This window comes from Andrographis paniculata, unplaced genomic scaffold (assembly GCF_009805555.1).
Source record: "Andrographis paniculata isolate CXL003 unplaced genomic scaffold, ASM980555v1 Contig77END, whole genome shotgun sequence".
NCBI classification, from domain to species: Eukaryota; Viridiplantae; Streptophyta; class Magnoliopsida; order Lamiales; family Acanthaceae; genus Andrographis; species Andrographis paniculata.
This window is the reverse complement of record NW_026137614.1, coordinates 5,260,545-5,278,749: the sequence shown is the minus strand read 5'-3', so window position 1 is coordinate 5,278,749 and position 18,205 is coordinate 5,260,545. Positions and strand designations below refer to the sequence as shown.

At 38.2% G+C, this 18,205-nt stretch overlaps 4 protein-coding genes across 8 annotated transcripts; 3 read left to right on the top strand and 1 right to left on the bottom strand.

Annotated features, from left to right (window-relative positions):
* Nucleotides 1-1,055: 1,055 nt before the first annotated feature.
* Nucleotides 1,056-4,357, top strand: LOC127239460 (peptidyl-tRNA hydrolase, mitochondrial). 4 transcript variants are annotated; one of them, XR_007836137.1, is made up of 9 exons: nucleotides 1,056-1,563; nucleotides 1,662-1,729; nucleotides 1,841-1,891; nucleotides 2,001-2,074; nucleotides 2,655-2,713; nucleotides 2,804-2,880; nucleotides 3,600-3,742; nucleotides 3,854-3,940; nucleotides 4,031-4,357. XR_007836137.1 is itself a non-coding variant. In XM_051257626.1 (8 exons), the coding sequence occupies exons 1-7, from the start codon at nucleotides 1,353-1,355 to the stop codon at nucleotides 3,729-3,731; spliced, it is 672 nt and encodes a 223-aa protein (XP_051113583.1). In that variant the 5' UTR covers nucleotides 1,056-1,352; the 3' UTR covers nucleotides 3,732-3,742; nucleotides 3,941-4,357. The 4 variants fall into 4 exon arrangements, 2 of the variants coding, with proteins under 2 accessions (XP_051113583.1, XP_051113582.1); XR_007836136.1 differs by having other exon boundaries at nucleotides 3,848-3,940; XM_051257626.1 differs by lacking the exon at nucleotides 3,854-3,940 and having other exon boundaries at nucleotides 3,941-4,357.
* A 295-nt stretch (nucleotides 4,358-4,652) lies between these two features.
* On the top strand, nucleotides 4,653-6,688 carry LOC127239459 (transcription repressor MYB5-like). Its single transcript, XM_051257624.1, has 2 exons — nucleotides 4,653-5,484; nucleotides 5,838-6,688. Exons 1-2 carry the CDS (start codon nucleotides 5,141-5,143, stop codon nucleotides 6,256-6,258), a joined length of 765 nt encoding a protein of 254 aa, XP_051113581.1. The 5' UTR covers nucleotides 4,653-5,140; the 3' UTR covers nucleotides 6,259-6,688.
* Nucleotides 6,689-8,670: 1,982 nt separating this feature from the next.
* On the top strand, nucleotides 8,671-11,317 carry LOC127239461 (cytokinin riboside 5'-monophosphate phosphoribohydrolase LOG8-like). 2 transcript variants are annotated; one of them, XM_051257627.1, is made up of 7 exons: nucleotides 8,671-8,847; nucleotides 9,053-9,150; nucleotides 9,329-9,359; nucleotides 9,453-9,552; nucleotides 9,704-9,774; nucleotides 10,602-10,748; nucleotides 11,183-11,317. In XM_051257627.1, exons 1-7 carry the CDS (start codon nucleotides 8,752-8,754, stop codon nucleotides 11,258-11,260), a joined length of 621 nt encoding a protein of 206 aa, XP_051113584.1. In that variant the 5' UTR covers nucleotides 8,671-8,751; the 3' UTR covers nucleotides 11,261-11,317. The 2 variants fall into 2 exon arrangements, 1 of the variants encoding a protein (XP_051113584.1); XR_007836138.1 differs by lacking the exons at nucleotides 9,704-9,774; nucleotides 10,602-10,748; nucleotides 11,183-11,317 and adding an exon at nucleotides 8,930-8,967 and having other exon boundaries at nucleotides 8,711-8,847; nucleotides 9,053-9,359; nucleotides 9,453-9,551.
* Nucleotides 11,318-11,466: 149 nt separating this feature from the next.
* Nucleotides 11,467-14,085, bottom strand: LOC127239457 (uncharacterized). Its single transcript, XM_051257621.1, has 2 exons — nucleotides 13,554-14,085; nucleotides 11,467-13,448 (listed from the first exon to the last, which is right to left on the bottom strand). Exon 2 carries the CDS (start codon nucleotides 13,380-13,382, stop codon nucleotides 11,733-11,735), a length of 1,650 nt encoding a protein of 549 aa, XP_051113578.1. The 5' UTR covers nucleotides 13,383-13,448; nucleotides 13,554-14,085; the 3' UTR covers nucleotides 11,467-11,732.
* Nucleotides 14,086-18,205: the final 4,120 nt, after the last annotated feature.

The window sequence follows — 18,205 nt, the reverse complement described above, 5'->3', positions numbered from 1 at the left end:
CCCCCCCCCCCCCATCATAATGCGGAGGGAAATTAAATAACCGATCATCAGGGTGAGGGTAGGATGATGTCGGAGGAGAGCCAAAGATCGGCTTCGGACAGCACAGTAGACCAACCCCTCTCTATCCTAACCTAGCCGACAAGTCACATTTAAACAAAGAAACAAACAAAAGCATGTCATGTGCATGCATGCATTGTTGCCGAAGCAAAAATGGACCAGATAACAATCGGGTGGGGTGGGCGTGGGTCAGTCCTGGCCCTGCAGGGGGGCCCACCTTTGAAGTCTCTTCTCTTCTTGTCCATATTGTATATCATATCTATCCCGATCCCATATATCCAGCCAGCCCGAAAACACGGAAGTTTAGTAACGGAACCGAGAGATGGAAATGACTACACTCAGCTCCAAAATGGATTTTACTACTACTACTATGCATATCATTAGAAGTCTTTTCTTTTTTATTTTTATTTTTATTTGTTTCACTTAAAAATATTAATTTTTTATTATAGTATAAATAATTACGTATTAATATAAAAAAATATTTTTACTTTTATGTGAATTACCAATGTATTATTATATATATAATTAATTAAAAAAATTTATTATTTTGTATACTTCCTAATTAATAAAATTCTTGATCTATTGCAAAAATATAAGCAACTACTTTAGATTGATACAAAAAGAATATTATACTATGTTATTTATTATTATTGTTATTATAAATAAAATAATAATTTAAATTTTACTTATTTTCTAAAGCACCTTGTTAAAAAAATATTTTTAAAATTCAAAATTACTTAGGTTTTATTTGTTTATAGTTTTTTTTTTTTTTTTTTTACATTATTTCCAATATATATTTTGGATGTGTTTTGATTTTGAATTTGGAAAATAAATTTGAGTAATTATATAATAAATATAAATGAAAAATATTTCATGTGATATTTTTTATTTTTTATTTTTTTAAAAAATTAATAAATAATAAATTTTATAAAATTTGATAAAAAAATACACGCTTGCTTACTAGTAATACCGACCAATGATCGTCATCGAATCGACGAGTGTGTGATGGGCTACAACTGGCCCAGCAGCTCGCCTATTTCCCCTGCAACATAGCCGCTCAACTTCCCCAATTCCCTCCTCTTATTCACCTCTCCTCGCCGAGAATTCGCTGCTTTTTATCCACTTCAACCCCCACCCTTCACATGCGACGCTTTTTGAATTAGATTTAGGTATTTCTCAATTCAGCCTAGCTCCTGGAAGTGTGCTCCCGGGTTGATATTTTAGAATATCTCTGTCTGTTTATCTATCCTTGAGTTCACTGGATTATGCCCTCAAAGTATGCACATCAGTGAAAAATGCTCACGGGCAGAAAAGTTCTCAGACGCTGCTTCTGCACTGCCACCGTGTTCCCAAACCCACGGCCCTGGCTTTTTGTGGGCTTAGGAAATCCCGGGGATAAATTCTCGGGCACCAGGCACAATGTGGGGTTTGCACTTATCGATGCATTTGCGAAATCACAATCCATCTCAATGGACTCTATCCATTGCAAAGCTAGCTTTGGAAAAGGCCTGTTCTTCGCAGTTGCTATATATATATATATTCTTGTGAATGTGTGTCCCCATAACTAATGAGGAATGTTGGGTTCTGGATATTATTTCCTTCAGGTTTCGTGGATGGGAGTCCAGTATTGTTGGCAAAGCCTCAGACTTACATGAATTTAAGCGGTGAATCTGTAAGCAAGCAAGCAAGCAATCGGTTAAGATTGCTGTTTAAAGAGTACTTTTTTTGTTTGCTTGCTTTTTCTATGTTAGCGGACTTAACTATTTCTCATTTTTCTGTCCAGAGTGGACCTCTCGCAGCTTATTATAAGCTCCCTCTTAATCGTGTGCTAGTGGTATTCTGACTGATGAACTAGTATTTATTGTCTCAGCTTGTTTGTCTATTCAGTTCCAAGAGTGTTGCTCTGATGATTCACTTTTTTCTTTTTTTTTTAAATGTGGTAGTTTCATGATGACATGGATTTGCCTTGTGGAGTTCTGCGTCTTGTCCCCAAGGGACATCATGGATGTCATAATGGGTAAAAATTATCAAAAGAGCTTATGTGACTATCTGTCCATTCTGCTGCTTTTAAGCATCCCAAAGTGTATTATATATAATGTTTTTAGTCAGAACTTCTAACTTTTCTAATAGCACATCTTGTCATCTCTACAAGTTTGACAATCCACGTGCTAAAGTTTTCGTTTTAGAAAACATCCTAGAGTTTGTAAATCTTAAGGCTTTGTTTGGTTTGTAGTTTGAAGTACTTATGTTGGTAAAATATGGCGTGAATTTATTTGAAACAAATCATGCTTATATTGATTATTTTATTTAACTTTTAAATGGAAATACTGATATTTTACACGACAGGTTGTTTGGTTGATGGTTATGTTTTGAACATGACTAAAATTTCAATCTGAAATTGAAAGAAGGTATCATTGAATAAATATTATGATTATGATTATTATTATTATTATTATTATTATGAGAAAATTATTGGGGTGACACTATGTGTTTGCATGTGATTTTTTGCTTTGTGGGCAAACTGGCCAAGTGTAATATTCCTTGAGTCTAGTACATGATATTGAGTGATCTAAATTTTAGTTTGTGATTTTTGCTAGGTTGAAAAGTGTGATCTATCATTTCCATGGGAATAAAGAATTTCCTCGTTTGAGAATTGGTGTGTTTGGATCTGCAAGTTCAAATTTTACTGCTTGAAACCTTCTGTTGGCTATAAATAGCCTGATCTGCTTTAATGTATATGTGTTAGGTATCGGAAGGCCTCCCAGACACATGGACCCAAAAGCGTACTTACTCCAAAAATTCAATGCTAGAGCTCGAGAGAGGGTATGCACACTGCTTTTGTTTCACCGTGATCAGATGTTACCATGCCACCGAAAAAATCACTCTTTCCACTATATTGTTGCTTTGTGTAACTTGGATTGAAGGAAACTTGCTGCTATTCTAGCTAATGTGAGATTTTACTTTTGGTTTACTCATTCTAAAAAAATTTTCTCCAAAAAATATCAAATCAAACACCTATTTTCATTTATTATATTACATTAAAATTTAATTTTACATTTAAAATATCACATTAATATATATTTATACCATATAAACAATTATTATAATTCAAAATTTTACTATTCAAAATCAAAATCCCATAAATAAACACACCCACTAGTTTCATTTTCTTTGACCATGATAAATTTAAGTTGGATCTTTGACCATTAATGGCTCTGGGTTGGGTGAAAGTGCTTCCAACCTAAAACCAATTGGTGATAACAGATATATAACTTCTTTTGTTTTTTATCCGACTAATCTTCTCTACTAATGTTATCAACTACATCAATAATTCACTTGGCGGCTGACCAAGAACTAGAACTGTTTCTTTGATGGCTTTCTTGTTGGCTCATGAGTCATGCAATAAATAGTTATCACCAATGCCATTATTTATTTTCTTTGGTGACTTTCATTTGTTTTCTCATGCATATATAATATTCTGATCACCTAGAAATTAAAACCATTATGCTATATTTATTTATGCACCATTTTGTGGTTAGCAGATTGATGCTGCATTAGAAGAAGGTATTGATGCTCTGAAACAAGTCTTGGCCAAGGGCTTGACTGAGAGTGCGAGATGCTTCAATAAGGAGCAGAAGTACAAACATATAAGACTGCAAACAGTGCCTGTGTGACTTTATCAAAGGTACTCTTAACTGGATAGGTTGCATTTTCTTCTATAGACCATGGTACACACTACACACACATATTGTCTATTATTAACATCATCCAATTGATTATTCTTTTGGAGACCTAGGTAATGAATGGGCTTTTCCCCTATGTGAGTGCTTAGTTGAATGCATTTTTATCTGTATAATCAGCAATTCTTAGCCAATATTTGTAGGTAAATTGACATCCCACTTGGATTTGGATATGCTCATCAAGTTACAACTAGTGAGCAAACACCATTCTGAAACAGTTTCGCTTGGTGCAGATTACAGCTAATATATGTGACTAAGATTTCCCATCACATGACCGATGCCTAGGAGGATTTGGCTCATAGCTGATTCTTGCTCATGAAAGCTGCTTGTTAGCTAGCTCCACCTGTGTTGGTCTCAGGTGATCATAGTGAAGGAGATAATTTGGGTCAAATGAAAGGGGCTGTTGTTATATATATAGCTGCGCATGTAGATAGAGATGTTTTATAGCTAAAATTTCTGTAGTGATCACATATCACATTTGTTGTATTACGGCCGATATTCAAACAAATGATGACCCTTTGATATTTTTCAACTGCTCTATCAAATTTTGCTTGTTGGAATCTACTGAGATCGGGCATTAATGTTTTTGTGCCCCCTTAGTTTTAGCTCTCTCTCCTTTCCACAATTATGGCTAGTCTTTAGGGTTATCAGTTAATGAACTATACAACACTTCAGGGAATTACTGCTGGCAGTTCCTTTCCACATTGATTGCCATGTGCCATTGCTTTAATATCATGTCAGCTGGAACCTGGTGATTAAAAATGCCATAATTTGGCGTTCAATCCTCCGTGAAGACACCCCTGCATTTCATTTATTTTATTCATACTGTATTTAATTGAACACTAAAGTCCCATATCTCTCGTCTAGCTATGTGATTTGGCCAGAAGAGTGAGAACTAGTTAATAAATTGAGAACGTCAAGTAAGACACTATGGTAGTGGGCAGCTTTCACAATCATACGTTATGATTCACCCACACTTACCCTAACCCCCATGGATGCATTGCAGATTTTGGAAACAGAATTCTCATACAAACTTCCCCAAAGTGATCTCCAATTCTCCTCCTTTTACTTTCTTTGGCTACAGTGTGCTTTTGAAATCCACAGTCTGGTATAAACAAATTAATTAGCTTTTATCCAAAATATTTACACTATGCATCAATAAATCCTGCATACCATCCTTCAATCTTAATTAAACCTTTACCAAAAGGAAGAAATATTAAGCCCCTTTGCAATCAATAAGATAGAGAAGGAAGAGCCAAAATACAATAAATAGGAGGAAGAGAGAACAGGAAGGGGAGGGGAGGGGAGGGGTGTTCGAGAGTGACACACTGACAACACAACTAATGAGAAGCCCGCCGCAGTCTTCCTCCAAGAAAACTGTAGCAGCAGAAAGTGGTAATGGCTGTAGCACAGGAAAGAAGGTGACGGTGACTCCATGTTGCAGCAGCCGGTTAGGTCTGAAGAGAGGACCGTGGACAGCTGAGGAGGACAAGCTGCTGGCTGATTACATAAAAAGGGAAGGTGAGGGGAGGTGGAGAACACTGCCGAAGAAAGCAGGGCTGCTTCGCTGCGGGAAAAGTTGCCGCCTCCGCTGGATGAACTACCTCTGCCCCTCCATCAAGCGCGGCCACATCACTCCTGCTGAGGAAGATCTCATTCTTCGCCTACACCGGTTGCTTGGAAACAGGTCCGTATCATTGACTAAAATCCCATCAATGCATTACAGAGATACATGTGAAAGATCAGCTGCTGTTGCATGATCACTCTGGTAGTGATCTTTTTTTTTTTTTTTTTTTTTGTGTGTGTATTCATCTCGATTATATCAATCAGATATGCGGCCATTAATTTGGATTAAGGGTACCACTGTTTCTGAAATGCTATGCCATCCAGAGTCTTAGAAGTTGCTCCTGCAGGTTGTCTTTATATATGTTTATAAGCTGAAATCCCAAAGGTTTGTTGTAATTGGGGAGTATAATTGATATTTGACTCACATGTTTTGGTAATGCTGTGTTGATTGATCAAGGCATGTGGTTGTTTCAGATGGTCTCTGATAGCTGGAAGAATTCCAGGGCGCACAGACAACGAGATAAAGAACTATTGGAACACTTACCTTAGCAAGAAGCTGGTCAGCCAAGGTATTGATCCAAAAACTCACAAGCCATTCATCCACCCGCCTTATAAAGATTTGACTGCTCCATCCGAAGCAGCAGGCGAGAACAACCCATCGTTTTGCAGCCCGAATGATATCGGTGCCCCATTTGATGACCCCTTAGAAAATGCGGTCATAAACAGCACTCAAGTACCCGAAGATGGGAAATTGGTTTGTCCAGTTAGTATGGATGAGGAATTGATGAGCAAGTGTTGGGAGGGAATGAGCGGCGGAGACAAAGACATGGCGGATTGTTGCATGGATGATTTGTTCTTGAATTCTCTGATTAATGATGATCTCTCTGTTCAGTGAACCGATCCAGGAGGAGCATCAGCAGCAGCCGCCGCCGCCTTTATATTTGAACTGCCCCATCAATTAGTTTTTAGCCTTCATTGTTTCTGCAATTTAATGGGCTTTAGACCTGAAAGGATCACAATCCAATCCATTTCGTTAGTGATGGTTTAAATTTCTTACTTTCATCAGCTTTAACTTACAACTAGCTGAGAGAGATGACCAGCTACTTCATATATGAATCAAAATGGTTGGTCATACTCGTATTCTCATGGCCATATTCAATGATGATATGATAGTCGAAACACACACACACTCACACTCTCCTTTAATCGACCGTGGAGTAAGAGTCCTGTGATCAAAGTTGTACTCATCGAGTAGAAACACAAATCTAGTACTGTAGAAGTGACTGTGTAGGAGACTAGTCGAAGAGATTGGTAAGAGAAACAAAAAATCCTTCTTTTGTTCACCATTGTTTCATTCTTGCTGTCAACACACACATGGTTAAATTTTATTATGGCAGGAGCAGTTTGGATGATACTCTCTATTTCTGAACTTGTCATTTGAAAGCCCCAAACCAGAAAAATTTCTTATAATTCACAAGTTGTTTGGAAAGTCATGCGTCATATTCTCCTATAATTTTAAAAATTGTAAAGGTTTTTTCATGCTTTAAAAAATATTGTACAAAATTTTAAAAAATTGCACGAGACTCTTTTGTATTTTTATTAATATTGAATAAAATCAAAAAGAAATATTTTGTGCAATGTTAGGAATACTATTAAATTCAGAATGAGCAGACCGGTCATAAGAAGAAGGCTATGCCGGTGTGATTAATTAAGCACACCATCCATTCATCCATGATCCATGTGAAGCGAATATGGTTGAATATATTGTATATATGTGTGTATGTCTGTATATAGATTCATTATTACACAGCCACTCCACACTAATCAACTCAACTATATATGGATCTGCTGAAGAGGAACGGATGGTTTGCTTTTAATTAGCTGCGGTCGCCCCTAGCTGCTTCTTCAATCTAACTGTCTATATATATACATGTGTGCGTGTGTGTGTGCGCGCGTGTGTAACTCCATCGCCCGTCTCATCATTGCCTCTATTGCACGCTTGGAACTCAACTCGCTCATCATTTATATACTATTATTATTTTTTTGAATTGATGATTGCTGATGCTGCTGAATTGCATACACACATGCACACACAACATCCATCCATCCATATATGTTATTGTTATTAATACTATCATGACCAAAAAGTAAAGGGAAGCATTGCAGCCTAGCTAGCTACAAATATAAAATGATAATCCAAAGATTTATGTGGGCCTGAGAATCTCCCTTTCCCAACTTACAATGGAGTCGACTCGACTCATTCAAATTTATAGTCCTTGTTTCTAGTGGATCATTATATATATATATATTGCTATTTTTGCTATTTTGATTCCATTCTTCAGTCTAATTCTAATATTAGCTAGCTAGCTGATCATTTTTTAATTAGTGTGGACATGCAATCTTCAGCCTTGATTCCTTTGCCTAATTGCCTGCTTGAACAAGATAAATACTTCTATTCTATATCATCATCATTGTTGTTGTTGTTGTTGCTGCAGTGCAAATCCGGTGTTAAGAAACCACCAGCGGTCCTCCTAATCTGTGTGTCTTTTGTGTGTGAGAACCGAGAATGAGACCAGTGATCGAGTGCTTTCCTAAGTCATCAATCCTTGGAGTTAGAGAGGAAGAAAGTTAGTTAATTAGTTTAGTTGTTACACATGCATGATAAGCTAGCATATTGGTAAGCAATCCAATTAGGAAGCAACCAGAAATGAGAGGCTGATGGCATTGGCATGATGAACTTGTTTCATTCATACTGCTACTATCAGGCAGGCAGGCAGGCACGCACACACAGCAGCAGCAGCTACTTTGCAGTCTTCTTCTTCTTTTGGGTTATGTTAGGTAAGGTTAGGTTCAGATCCAAGAAGTTGTGCTGGTGTAGGCTACTTAGTACCACAAGTACTCCCTCCCCCCAAGTTCCAACACATTCAGTGTTGATATACCACTAGCATACCGAAAAGCAAAGCAAAGCGAATCAATGGGATGGGAATGGCTGGGTGGGGTGGCAGAAGCAAATTGAGATTGCTCTTTGACCAATAAAAAGACAATCAAGACAGTACTCCTCAGAATGATAGATCCATAAATGGAGTAGGAGTAGGAGTAGGACCCTCAAAACTTTTCACGTGGTAATGGTATGCATACAACAAGTCAATCAAACAGTAGAATAGAAAGGACACTTTCCTTTCTCCCTTTGGTTGAGTGTGGGAGTGGGAGGGAACATATGTTACAAGTGTGTGTGTTTAAGATACTGCCTGCCTGCTATTTATAAAGCCACAGCCATAGCAGAAGAAGTAGCATTCAATTCAGTGAACAGAGCAGCAGCATTTCATTGATTAGCTGGAGCGGCTCTCTTTAATTTCTCACTTGGGCTTAGCCTTAAAGAATAAGAACAATGGTCAATTTCAAAAGGGTTTGCGTTTTCTGTGGAAGTAACTTGGGGTATAGAAAGATATTCAGTGATGCAGCACTTGATCTCGGGCAAGAACTGGTTGGTACTCACTCATTTACTCACTCAGTATATATGCACGGATGCTTACATGCCTTGTCTTTGTCTTGTCTTGCCTGGTTAGAACGCATTCCATTGGCAATGAATGAATGGCATTGCATGGTGAGATCAATTTTATTTATTTATTTAAAAAAAATAAAAATCAAATAAGGTGTTGGATGGACTTGGACTGGATGATGGTGTGCAGGTAAGGAGGAAGATGGATCTTATATATGGTGGAGTAAGCATTGGCCTCATGGGTTTGATTTCTCAGACAGTGTATGATGGCGGACGCAGCGTTCTCGGGTAACAAACACCGCACCTCACCCCAGCCCGTCCCCTCACATTTAATTTCTGTCCCTCCTCCTCCCTCTCTCTTCTTCCATTAATTACTCTATACAGCAATCAGCACTGGAATGAATCAATGTTTGTTTTGTGTCACTACCACTACTGCTGGTGCTGCTGTCTTCTTGGAGTGGAATAGAGTTATTCCCACAGCTCTTGTCCCCATAGAGGTGTGAACTTTCTTGTTTCCTTTTGCTCTTTTTTAACCACAGGATCGGACAAGAGTGATGGACTGAACTGAACCGTCAATGTCATGTTTGCAGATATCAGGGCACGCCGTGGGAGATGCAATGGTTGTCTCGGATATGCATCAAAGGAAGGCTGAAATGGCTCGTCGGGCCGATGCTTTTATTGCACTGCCCGGCACGACACTACTCACTCACTCGTTCATTCCCTCCCTCCCTCCATGAATTTAAGATGTATTATTGGTTAGGATAGGAGGTTTATCATCCATCAATGATCCTCTCCTCTCTGTTTGTTTGCTTGTTCGATTGTTGCTGGGTTTTGAATGAAGGGGGCTATGGAACTATGGAAGAGCTGCTTGAGATGATAACTTGGTCACAGCTTGGAATTCATAACAAACCAGTAAGCCCTCTAGTCTTCCCCTTCCATAAGAAAAGCCACACACTCTCACTCTCTCTCTCTCACTGCACTAATAAAAACTGTGATGATATAAGTTAAATCCCATCCACCCCACCCCACCCCACTCACTAATTCTCTATTATTATGGGACTCACTCAACTTTGACTGCCCAAATTTAACCCATCTCTTTATTTGCTCAGTCCCAGTCATCTTCTACACTTGTACACATGAAAGAAGAAATGTTTATTCATTCCTTCCCTTCAGTTTTCTCCTTAAAAATCAATTCATTTCATCTTGTCTCTCATCCTTTTTTGTCTGCCAGATAGAGCTTTGTATCTATCTGGGAGGGACAAGATAGACCCAATCATGCATACAAGTAAGTATAGTCCACTTTATTGCATGTCCAGGGAATCTAATAAGGATGCCTTGGCTGTGTTCTTACCATATATAATTCAATGGCTGTTACATACATAAATTTATATATATATATATATAGATTATGATGATGCCATATTTGACTGCTACACTATTCACGAAACTGACACTCCAACAAATTTTGCCAACACAGATTTATGAAATCCCAACTCCAAATTGGATTTTGTCTTCTGTCTTGGTGGGTTGGTGTGGGGCACTGCATCTCATTCTATGATGTATGGCTGGCTGGCTGGATGCACTATAACATGATATATCCCAAATGAGCACATTGACATGCATTTCATTTCTGCCATGAATGAAATCTATCCGCATCTATCAGCCAAGCCAGGCTGCTTCTTACTTACACTCTAGTTTTCAGCAGAGTAACTTCAAAGGTGTGCGCTGATGTGGAACAGGTAGGACTCTTGAATGTTGATGGTTACTACGTCTGCTTGTTAGGAATTTTCGACAAACGCGTGGAGGAAGGATTCATCAAACAACATTCAGCAAGAAGTATTGTGATATCAGCCAAGACTGCCGGAGAGCTTATAGACAGGATGGAGGTACTACTGGCTACTGCGGTGGTAGCTTCTTTTACATTATTCTATGCAGCAGCGATCCCAGCGAGATTTAAGTTTAAAACATTGCATGCATCCTAGCCAGCAGCGACTAGCACAAGACCGTTTCAAACAAGTATCTACAATTGGGAGAAGATCTCAGCAAGCAAAGCATATATATCAGGAAAAGGGAGATTGCTCGGCAGAGTCAGCAATCATAAAACCGAAAGATGATAAGATACAAAAGCCACCTACACCTACACATCAAAAACTGATTTCTTGTATTAAATTGATCGAACTGAACCTCATCATCTAGCATTGAGTACTCATAAAATAATAAACCATACACTGGAAATATAAGCGTAATGGTAGTCTGTTGTATGCACTGTGCTGCATCCCGAATAAAAATGCCATCTCACGGGATTTACAACTTGATGCAGGAGTACACACCATCGCACACTCAGGTAGCTCTGAGCAGAAGTTGGAATGCTGAAGGCCCTGGAAGTGAAAACTTATAGCCATTGCCTCGTCGTGGATCACTATAAGATTGCAGCTGTGTTTAGAAGCTTTATGCCATTGTATAAATTTGACTGTGGAATGAAGATGCAAAAGCAGAAACAGATTGGATTATTGTGTCCAAGTCGTAATGTTCATAACTTCGTACTAAGGCACTATACTTCAAGCAACAATATATATTTTCCAAAGCAACAGAACTTCTACAGCTACTTCCCTATAACCCATTTTTTCCCCCGAATGCACGTGCCGGTGCATTTTAATCTGCATAGTATGTTACTTACAATACACAATGCAATAAACGGTAACAGGTTATACTGAGTAAATACATGCAATTTTGAAATATAAATGTATGCAACTTTATCGGACATATTTAATAAGGAAGTTCTATAACATGTTCGACACCGTGCTCCCATTTGAATACCCTATAAAAAAGGCCACGCCAAAACAAATAAAAGTATGGGAATTCATCCCTGTTTAGCACTTATTGATTCCATCCTTGCAATCTCTAGTTAAGTTATAGAATGTCTCTACCCTAGTCTTTGATCTATAGAGAACCTCATTGTCTACTGCAACTCTCATATAACCATCAAACTCGGCTGGGCGACCACCATTCAAACGAGTTGTTTCATTATACCATTCACTTGTATTCCCCCACAAATAGCAGTAATCATCGAGCAAATGAACATAGTATTGAGATCTCAGCTTATCAAAGAAATGGTAGGAATGTTCATTTGTTGCAATATATAGATGCCTCCAAGCCGGAATTTCCCCCTGAAGTTTAGCGAGAAGGGCATCGGGGGAAGTATCAGCATCCAGATTTGGCCAAAGCTCTCTGTTCATTGCCTTTTCTCCTCGAACTACATGAATGGCGTCAAAATCTGAGCCCATGCTTGAAATTATTTCAGTAGCTATGTTCTTTACTGTCTTTGATGTCCAAAGAGCATCCCACGGTCTCTTGACGTATTTGGATGCCGGACCATCACATACTCGATACCAATAATTCTCTGGCTCAGGAGCATCAAACTGCCTCCATAGTATCGTGCTTTTTTCTCTTCTTAGTTGGATCGGTGTCACCTTATGGTTTATGATCTTTCTACAAGAAATTTTCGATTTATGCTGCTTATCCCATCTCTTCCAGTCTCTTATAAACTCAACATCATCCACTACTGAAGCCGCCTCTTTCAAATGTTCGAAATCAAAATAGAACCTAAAATCTTTGCCTTCCACACCATTGTCGCCCTGTGTATCCGAAGATGCCAAACACATGCTCAAGTCCATCACAAAAGTCCTGTTCAAATACATGGCCTCACCAAGACCGCACAGGAGGCTCCAAGTGTATTGATTCATGTTCTTACAATAATCCCCTCCCCGCGAATAGTACAAATACCTGCCCTCCCTAAACCTCGACTCCAATCCCATCTTGTCTTTGATCTCATCATCCTGGACAACAGTATCCATTTCAGGATTTCGAATATTCACGTTGGCTCTTGCTCGATTCCTTGAACTAAGAGCATTGGAACCAGAATGCCAGCGCCCTGAGCGTATCACCGTGTAACTAAAATCCTCATTGTACCCCATCGTGTATCTTCGAAAATCCCTATACTTCCTCCATTTCGACTTCTCGAGCTTGCTTGTGAACCTCCAAGCCACATCACATTCGTTCGCTCTTGTCCCTTGTACCGGAGTCTGATATTCCAAGAACTCCAACCCCGTGAACGTTCTCAAATTGAAACTCTGAATCGCCATTAGAACTCCAGGATCAGAACAATTGACCACCTTCACAGCCGCTGGACGGTCAGATTTCAAGTTTGGCCTTTCCTCTCGATATCCCTCTAGGGTAGCTTCTTTAACAAATAAATGTGATCCATCAGTTCTTGCCAGAGGTGCTGTATTAGTATCCACACCAGTTCTGAGGACGTAAGCATTGGTCGTCAATGTGGCATTTTGGGGTTCAGCGAAAACCTCGGTGGGGGCTCTGGACGACTGCCACTGATCAGAGGATTGATAGGTGATAGAAACGACTGCGAACACGATAACAGAGGATGCAAACGCGGAGACACACACATTGCGTATAGCCTTTAGGATTTTTGGCCTAATCGGATCGACTCGATTCAAAGTTTTCATTATAAAGCTGGCAAAAACCGGGAATCCCAAAGTATTCTTAAAGTTGCCTTGAACAAAATCTTCGAGCTTCAAGAATGATGAGGCAACAAAGGGATCATTGAAGATGGAATGGAAGTGCAGTTATAGTATGAAAAGAAAAAGGAAGGCAGCAAGCAAGTAGCTAGTCACAACCTGTTTTCCGAGAGAGAAGGGTGGGCAAGTGTCTGTCCCATATGTTTCGAAAGAAAAAATGGCATCAATTACCTGATCCACAGACGCGACACAGGAATGGCGTCGAGTTTATGAAATTGATCGACAGGCTCTCAAGATTTATAAAAATAAATAAATAAGCAAACAATGGCAACAGCGAGAGTAACGGCAACGGCAACCACAACAGCAGAGAGAGATGGAACCCTCACTCAACTCAACTCAACTCAACCCAACCCAACTCGCACAAAACAAGAAACGAAGAAAGAACAAAGAACTGAAAGATTACAATTACAAGGCAAATCGGATAACGCAGACGAGACGGGATGAGAGAGAATCGAAGAAAATCCGATGATATTTATAGGAAGATTTCGCTCCCTGATAAGTATGAACGAAATCGAAGAAAATCCGATGATATTTATAGGAAGATTTCGCTCCTGCCTGCACCTGGTGAGATTCTCGCCGGCCGGATGGAATGGATGCCACGCCACTTACCATTTTCCCCCGCTTCAAAACATACACGCTCAAAAGTAAATAACTCACTCCGAGCACATAAATAATCGGGTTTGTTAGTTAACATTTTTGGTTTGACACACGTTTAACCCAATATATACATATATATATATATATACTCGTGGAATTAATTCACTTTTTGACCCACAGTTTAAAAAATATTATATTATATAATTAATTAGTTTGATTAGTTGACCTAATTAAACATTTTTAAATATTTTTTATTTGATAAAATATTAGATTAAAAATTTAAATATTTTTTTATTTTAATTTGTAAAAATTAATTAATTTTTATTTATTGAAATGATTTAAAAATAGTAATAATACTTTATCTATTGTAAATCAACATATGTAATTAGATAAAAGATAACAATTTAAATATAATTAATACAATAAAAAAAAATTGTATGGTTTTGTTCTTTCTAAACATTTTGTCAGTATATTTTTAAAAACGTTAATATATTACATATATTTATTATTTTTATATTCCGTATACAATTTCTTATACTTAATATAAAAAAATTTTCTTTTCAACAATCTCACGCAACAAAACACATCTTACATAATAACAATTTTACATAAAAAAAAATACATAAAATTTTTTAAATTTGATTGTTGTTAGAAATAGTTTGTTATGACACATCAAATGTAATATCACATTGTATATGGTATCAAAGTTTTTGGTATGATATTTTACCGTACCAATGCCGTATAAATATTTTGGTATACCGAATTTACGAATAAAAATACTCCATCCGTCCAATTTCTATTGTCGTATATTTATACGATTTTTTAGGTAATTATTTTTTTGTTATGAATCGACAAATTTGCCCTTAATTGTATAGTCGAGATGAAAAGTAATAAATGAATGAAGGGTAAAAATGTAAAATTTGTGTTTAAAAAAAAAGAAAATAAGACAATAGTTGTTGGACGTCCCAAATAGAAAAGTAGGACATTAGTTTGTGGACGGAGGAAGTATTAAATTGTGTAAAAAACATGCATACTCATAAAAAAAAATAAAATATATATATATATATATATATAAAAATATTTAATTTTCGGTAGAATAAGTTGGTCCCTAAATTAAAATTAATCAAACAAATAGAGTATAAGCTTATTTAAGTACTTTAAATTCCAATCCAATCAAGGGCAGAACTCTGCAATGCCAATGGCAATACTGCACTACAATACAATGAACCTCTCTCTCTCAATACAATGTACCCTCTCCCTCCTCCCCTCTCTCGTCTGCAGGCAAACAACAACATATTGTTGTTGTTATTGAAGCTGGTGCACGTGTGTTTTCTAATAATAGTCATATGACTGAGTGTCTTAGTCTGTTTTTTTAGTTTTGAATAAGTATTAGAGTTGGTCATATCTTTTCTCTTTATTTCTATGTTAAGTTAGTTGTTGAGTCCGGTTAGATGGTGAAGTAGACTGGGTGACATTGGGCATTGGTTGTGGTGGTGGGTTCGCCCTCGTGACCTGCGGATGTGCCTTGTGTCGAAAGTCTCCTGGCGGTGTTGGGTAGGTCCCGATTGAAGTGGTCAGGCAGCGAGTCCCTTTGTGATAGGCGGTACAAGATGAGCAGGGAAGGTCCATTGGTTGGTCCTTGGTTTGAGGGGAGGATTGTTGGGGTGCAAACCCAAGTCCCACATAAAAAGTTGTGAAGAAAATTCTACACCTTATGAGTCCCAAGTGAACTCCACTAGTATGAGGCCTTTTGGAGAATATCCAAAAACAAATCCGTGCGGGTTTAGCCCAAAGCGGACAATATCATACTAGTGTTGAGTTAACCCAGTCCCAATAGTGGTATCAGAGCGCATTGTGTGATCCATTCAAGAAGAAGGCAACAAGATGACGGAAGGGAGTTCATCTCAAGGTTTTGCTATTCCCAAATTTGATGGGGATTATGACCATTGGAGTATGGTCATGGAGAATCTGCTTCGATCCAAAGAATATTGGCGGGCAATTGAGAGTGGCTATGTTGAGCCGAATGTTGGGGATCAGATTTCAGATGCAAAAAGAAAGGAGTTGGATGCCATGAAGCTTATCGATTTGAAGGCCCTGAACTATATATTCTACTCAATCGATCTCGCAGAAGGACACATCAAAGCAGTTGTGGGAAGCGATGAAGGTGAAATATAAAGGGAATACACGAGTAAAGAAGGCCTAGTTGCAGCGGTTAAGAAGAGATTTTGAGACATTAGAGATGAAAACTGGCGAAACCATCGTGGAGTACTTTGGCAGAGTCATGACTGTGTCAAATGAAATGAGCAACTTTGGTGAAGAAATGACTGAGGTCAAGGTAGTAGAAAAGATCTTGAGAACACTTACACCAAACTTCAACTTTGTAGCATGTTTAATTGAAGAATCTAAGGATATCGACACATTCACCATTGATGAGTTACAGAGCTCATTATTGGTGCATGAACAGAAGCTAGTCAAGAAGGAAGTAGAAGATCATGTACTAAAGGTTGAAGAGCAGAATTATGGTCATGGCTTCGGCAGGGGAAGTCGGGGTGGATTGGTGAGAGGTAGAGGACGTGGCAGTTTTGACAAGTCAACAATAGAATGTTACAAGTGTCATCAAATAGGACACTTTAAATTTGAATGTCCACAAGAGAACAAAAGGGTAAATAATGCAGAATTTGATGAAAATGAGGAATTGGTTCTTATGGCCCACATGCAGGATGAAGATGTTACAAGCAAAAAATATTGGTTCTTAGACTCTGCATGTTCAAATCATATGACAGGTATGAAACAATGGTTTACAAGACTGGATGAGACCATCATACACACTGTGAAATTAGGTAATGGGTTGCAGCTACAGGTAAAAGGCTTGGGAGATATTCGTTTTGAAATAAATGGCATCACTCAAGTCTTTACAAATGTTACTATGTTCCTCAGTTAAGTTCAAACTTGCTTAGTATTGGTCAGATCCAAGAAAAGAAAATAAAGGTGTTGTTTGAAGATGGAGTATGTTACGTACATATCCTACAAGAAGCCTGATCATGAAGTCAACAATGACCATAAATTGAATGTTTATTGTGTATGGGTATCAAAAGAATGCTACTGGTCATTGCTTACAAGTAACTGATGATAATGCTACTTATCTCTGGCACAAAAGATTTGGACATATGAATCACAAGGCCATTAGAACTATGCAGCATCAAAACATGGTAAAAGGAATACCTCAAGTTTGTGGAAAGACGGTGGTATGTGAGACTTGCAATGTTGGAAAACAAAGCATAATAGCAATTCCAAAGAAAGCTGCTTGGAGGTTCACTCAAAGGTTAGAGCTTGTGCACACTGATCTTTGTGGGCCAATTGCACCAACTTCTCAAAGTGGAAAAAGGTATGTGCTTGTCTTTATTGACGATTTCACACGCAAGACATGGGTTTACCTAGTGGGAAATAAAGGGGAAAGTTTTGAACACTTTAAGAAATTTAAAGCCATGGTTGAAACTGAAGTGGGTTCTAAAATTAAGACGATGAGAAGTGATAGAAGGGGAGAATTCACTTCACAACAATTTACTGAATTTTGTGAAGTAAATGGAATCAAAAGACAATTAACAGCGGCTTACACCCCACAAAAAAATGGGGTGGCTGAAAGGCAAAACCGAACGCTGATAAATATGGTAAGGTGTTTGTTGGTGGAAAAACAGGTGCCCAAGTGCTTCTGGCCAGAAGCAACTATATGGGCTTGTCACATTATAAACAGGTGTGTGTCGCGAGCTTTAGACAAAAAGGTTCCTGAAGAATTATGGACAGGAGAAAAGCCAAATGTTGATTATTTCCGTGTGTTTGGATGTATTGGACATGTCCACATTCCTTCAAGTGACCAAGTTAGATGCAAGAAGCCAGAAGTGTGTACTGTTTGGTATTAGCATTGGATCTAAGGCTTACAGGCTCTATAATCCAATTCAAAGGAAGATTACCATTAGCAGAGATGTTATTTTTGAAGATGATCAAAAATGGGACTGGGATAAAGAAATTGCAAAGGAGGAAGAGCTAATGATAGAAGAAGATCTTAATCAGCAAGTTGCAGTTGAAAATAATAAAGAAGAATGTGGGATCATGGAACCACAAGTTCAAGAGCAAGTTCAAGAAGGTGAGACACTCAT

Coding starts and splice junctions, on each gene's coding strand:
- LOC127239461 (XM_051257627.1), top strand. CDS start 8,752: ATGGTCAATTTCAAAAGGGTTTGCGTTTTCTGTGGAAGTAACTTGGGG. Junction 9,151..9,328: donor GGCGGACGCAGCGTTCTCGG/GTAACAAACACC, acceptor GGAGTGGAATAG/AGTTATTCCCACAGCTCTTG. Junction 9,775..10,601: donor TTGGAATTCATAACAAACCA/GTAAGCCCTCTA, acceptor GATGTGGAACAG/GTAGGACTCTTGAATGTTGA.
- LOC127239459 (XM_051257624.1), top strand. CDS start 5,141: ATGAGAAGCCCGCCGCAGTCTTCCTCCAAGAAAACTGTAGCAGCAGAA. Junction 5,485..5,837: donor CACCGGTTGCTTGGAAACAG/GTCCGTATCATT, acceptor TGGTTGTTTCAG/ATGGTCTCTGATAGCTGGAA.
- LOC127239457 (XM_051257621.1), bottom strand. CDS start 13,382: ATGAAAACTTTGAATCGAGTCGATCCGATTAGGCCAAAAATCCTAAAG.
- LOC127239460 (XM_051257626.1), top strand. CDS start 1,353: ATGCTCACGGGCAGAAAAGTTCTCAGACGCTGCTTCTGCACTGCCACC. Junction 2,075..2,654: donor CATCATGGATGTCATAATGG/GTAAAAATTATC, acceptor GATTTTTGCTAG/GTTGAAAAGTGTGATCTATC. Junction 2,714..2,803: donor ATTTCCTCGTTTGAGAATTG/GTGTGTTTGGAT, acceptor TATATGTGTTAG/GTATCGGAAGGCCTCCCAGA.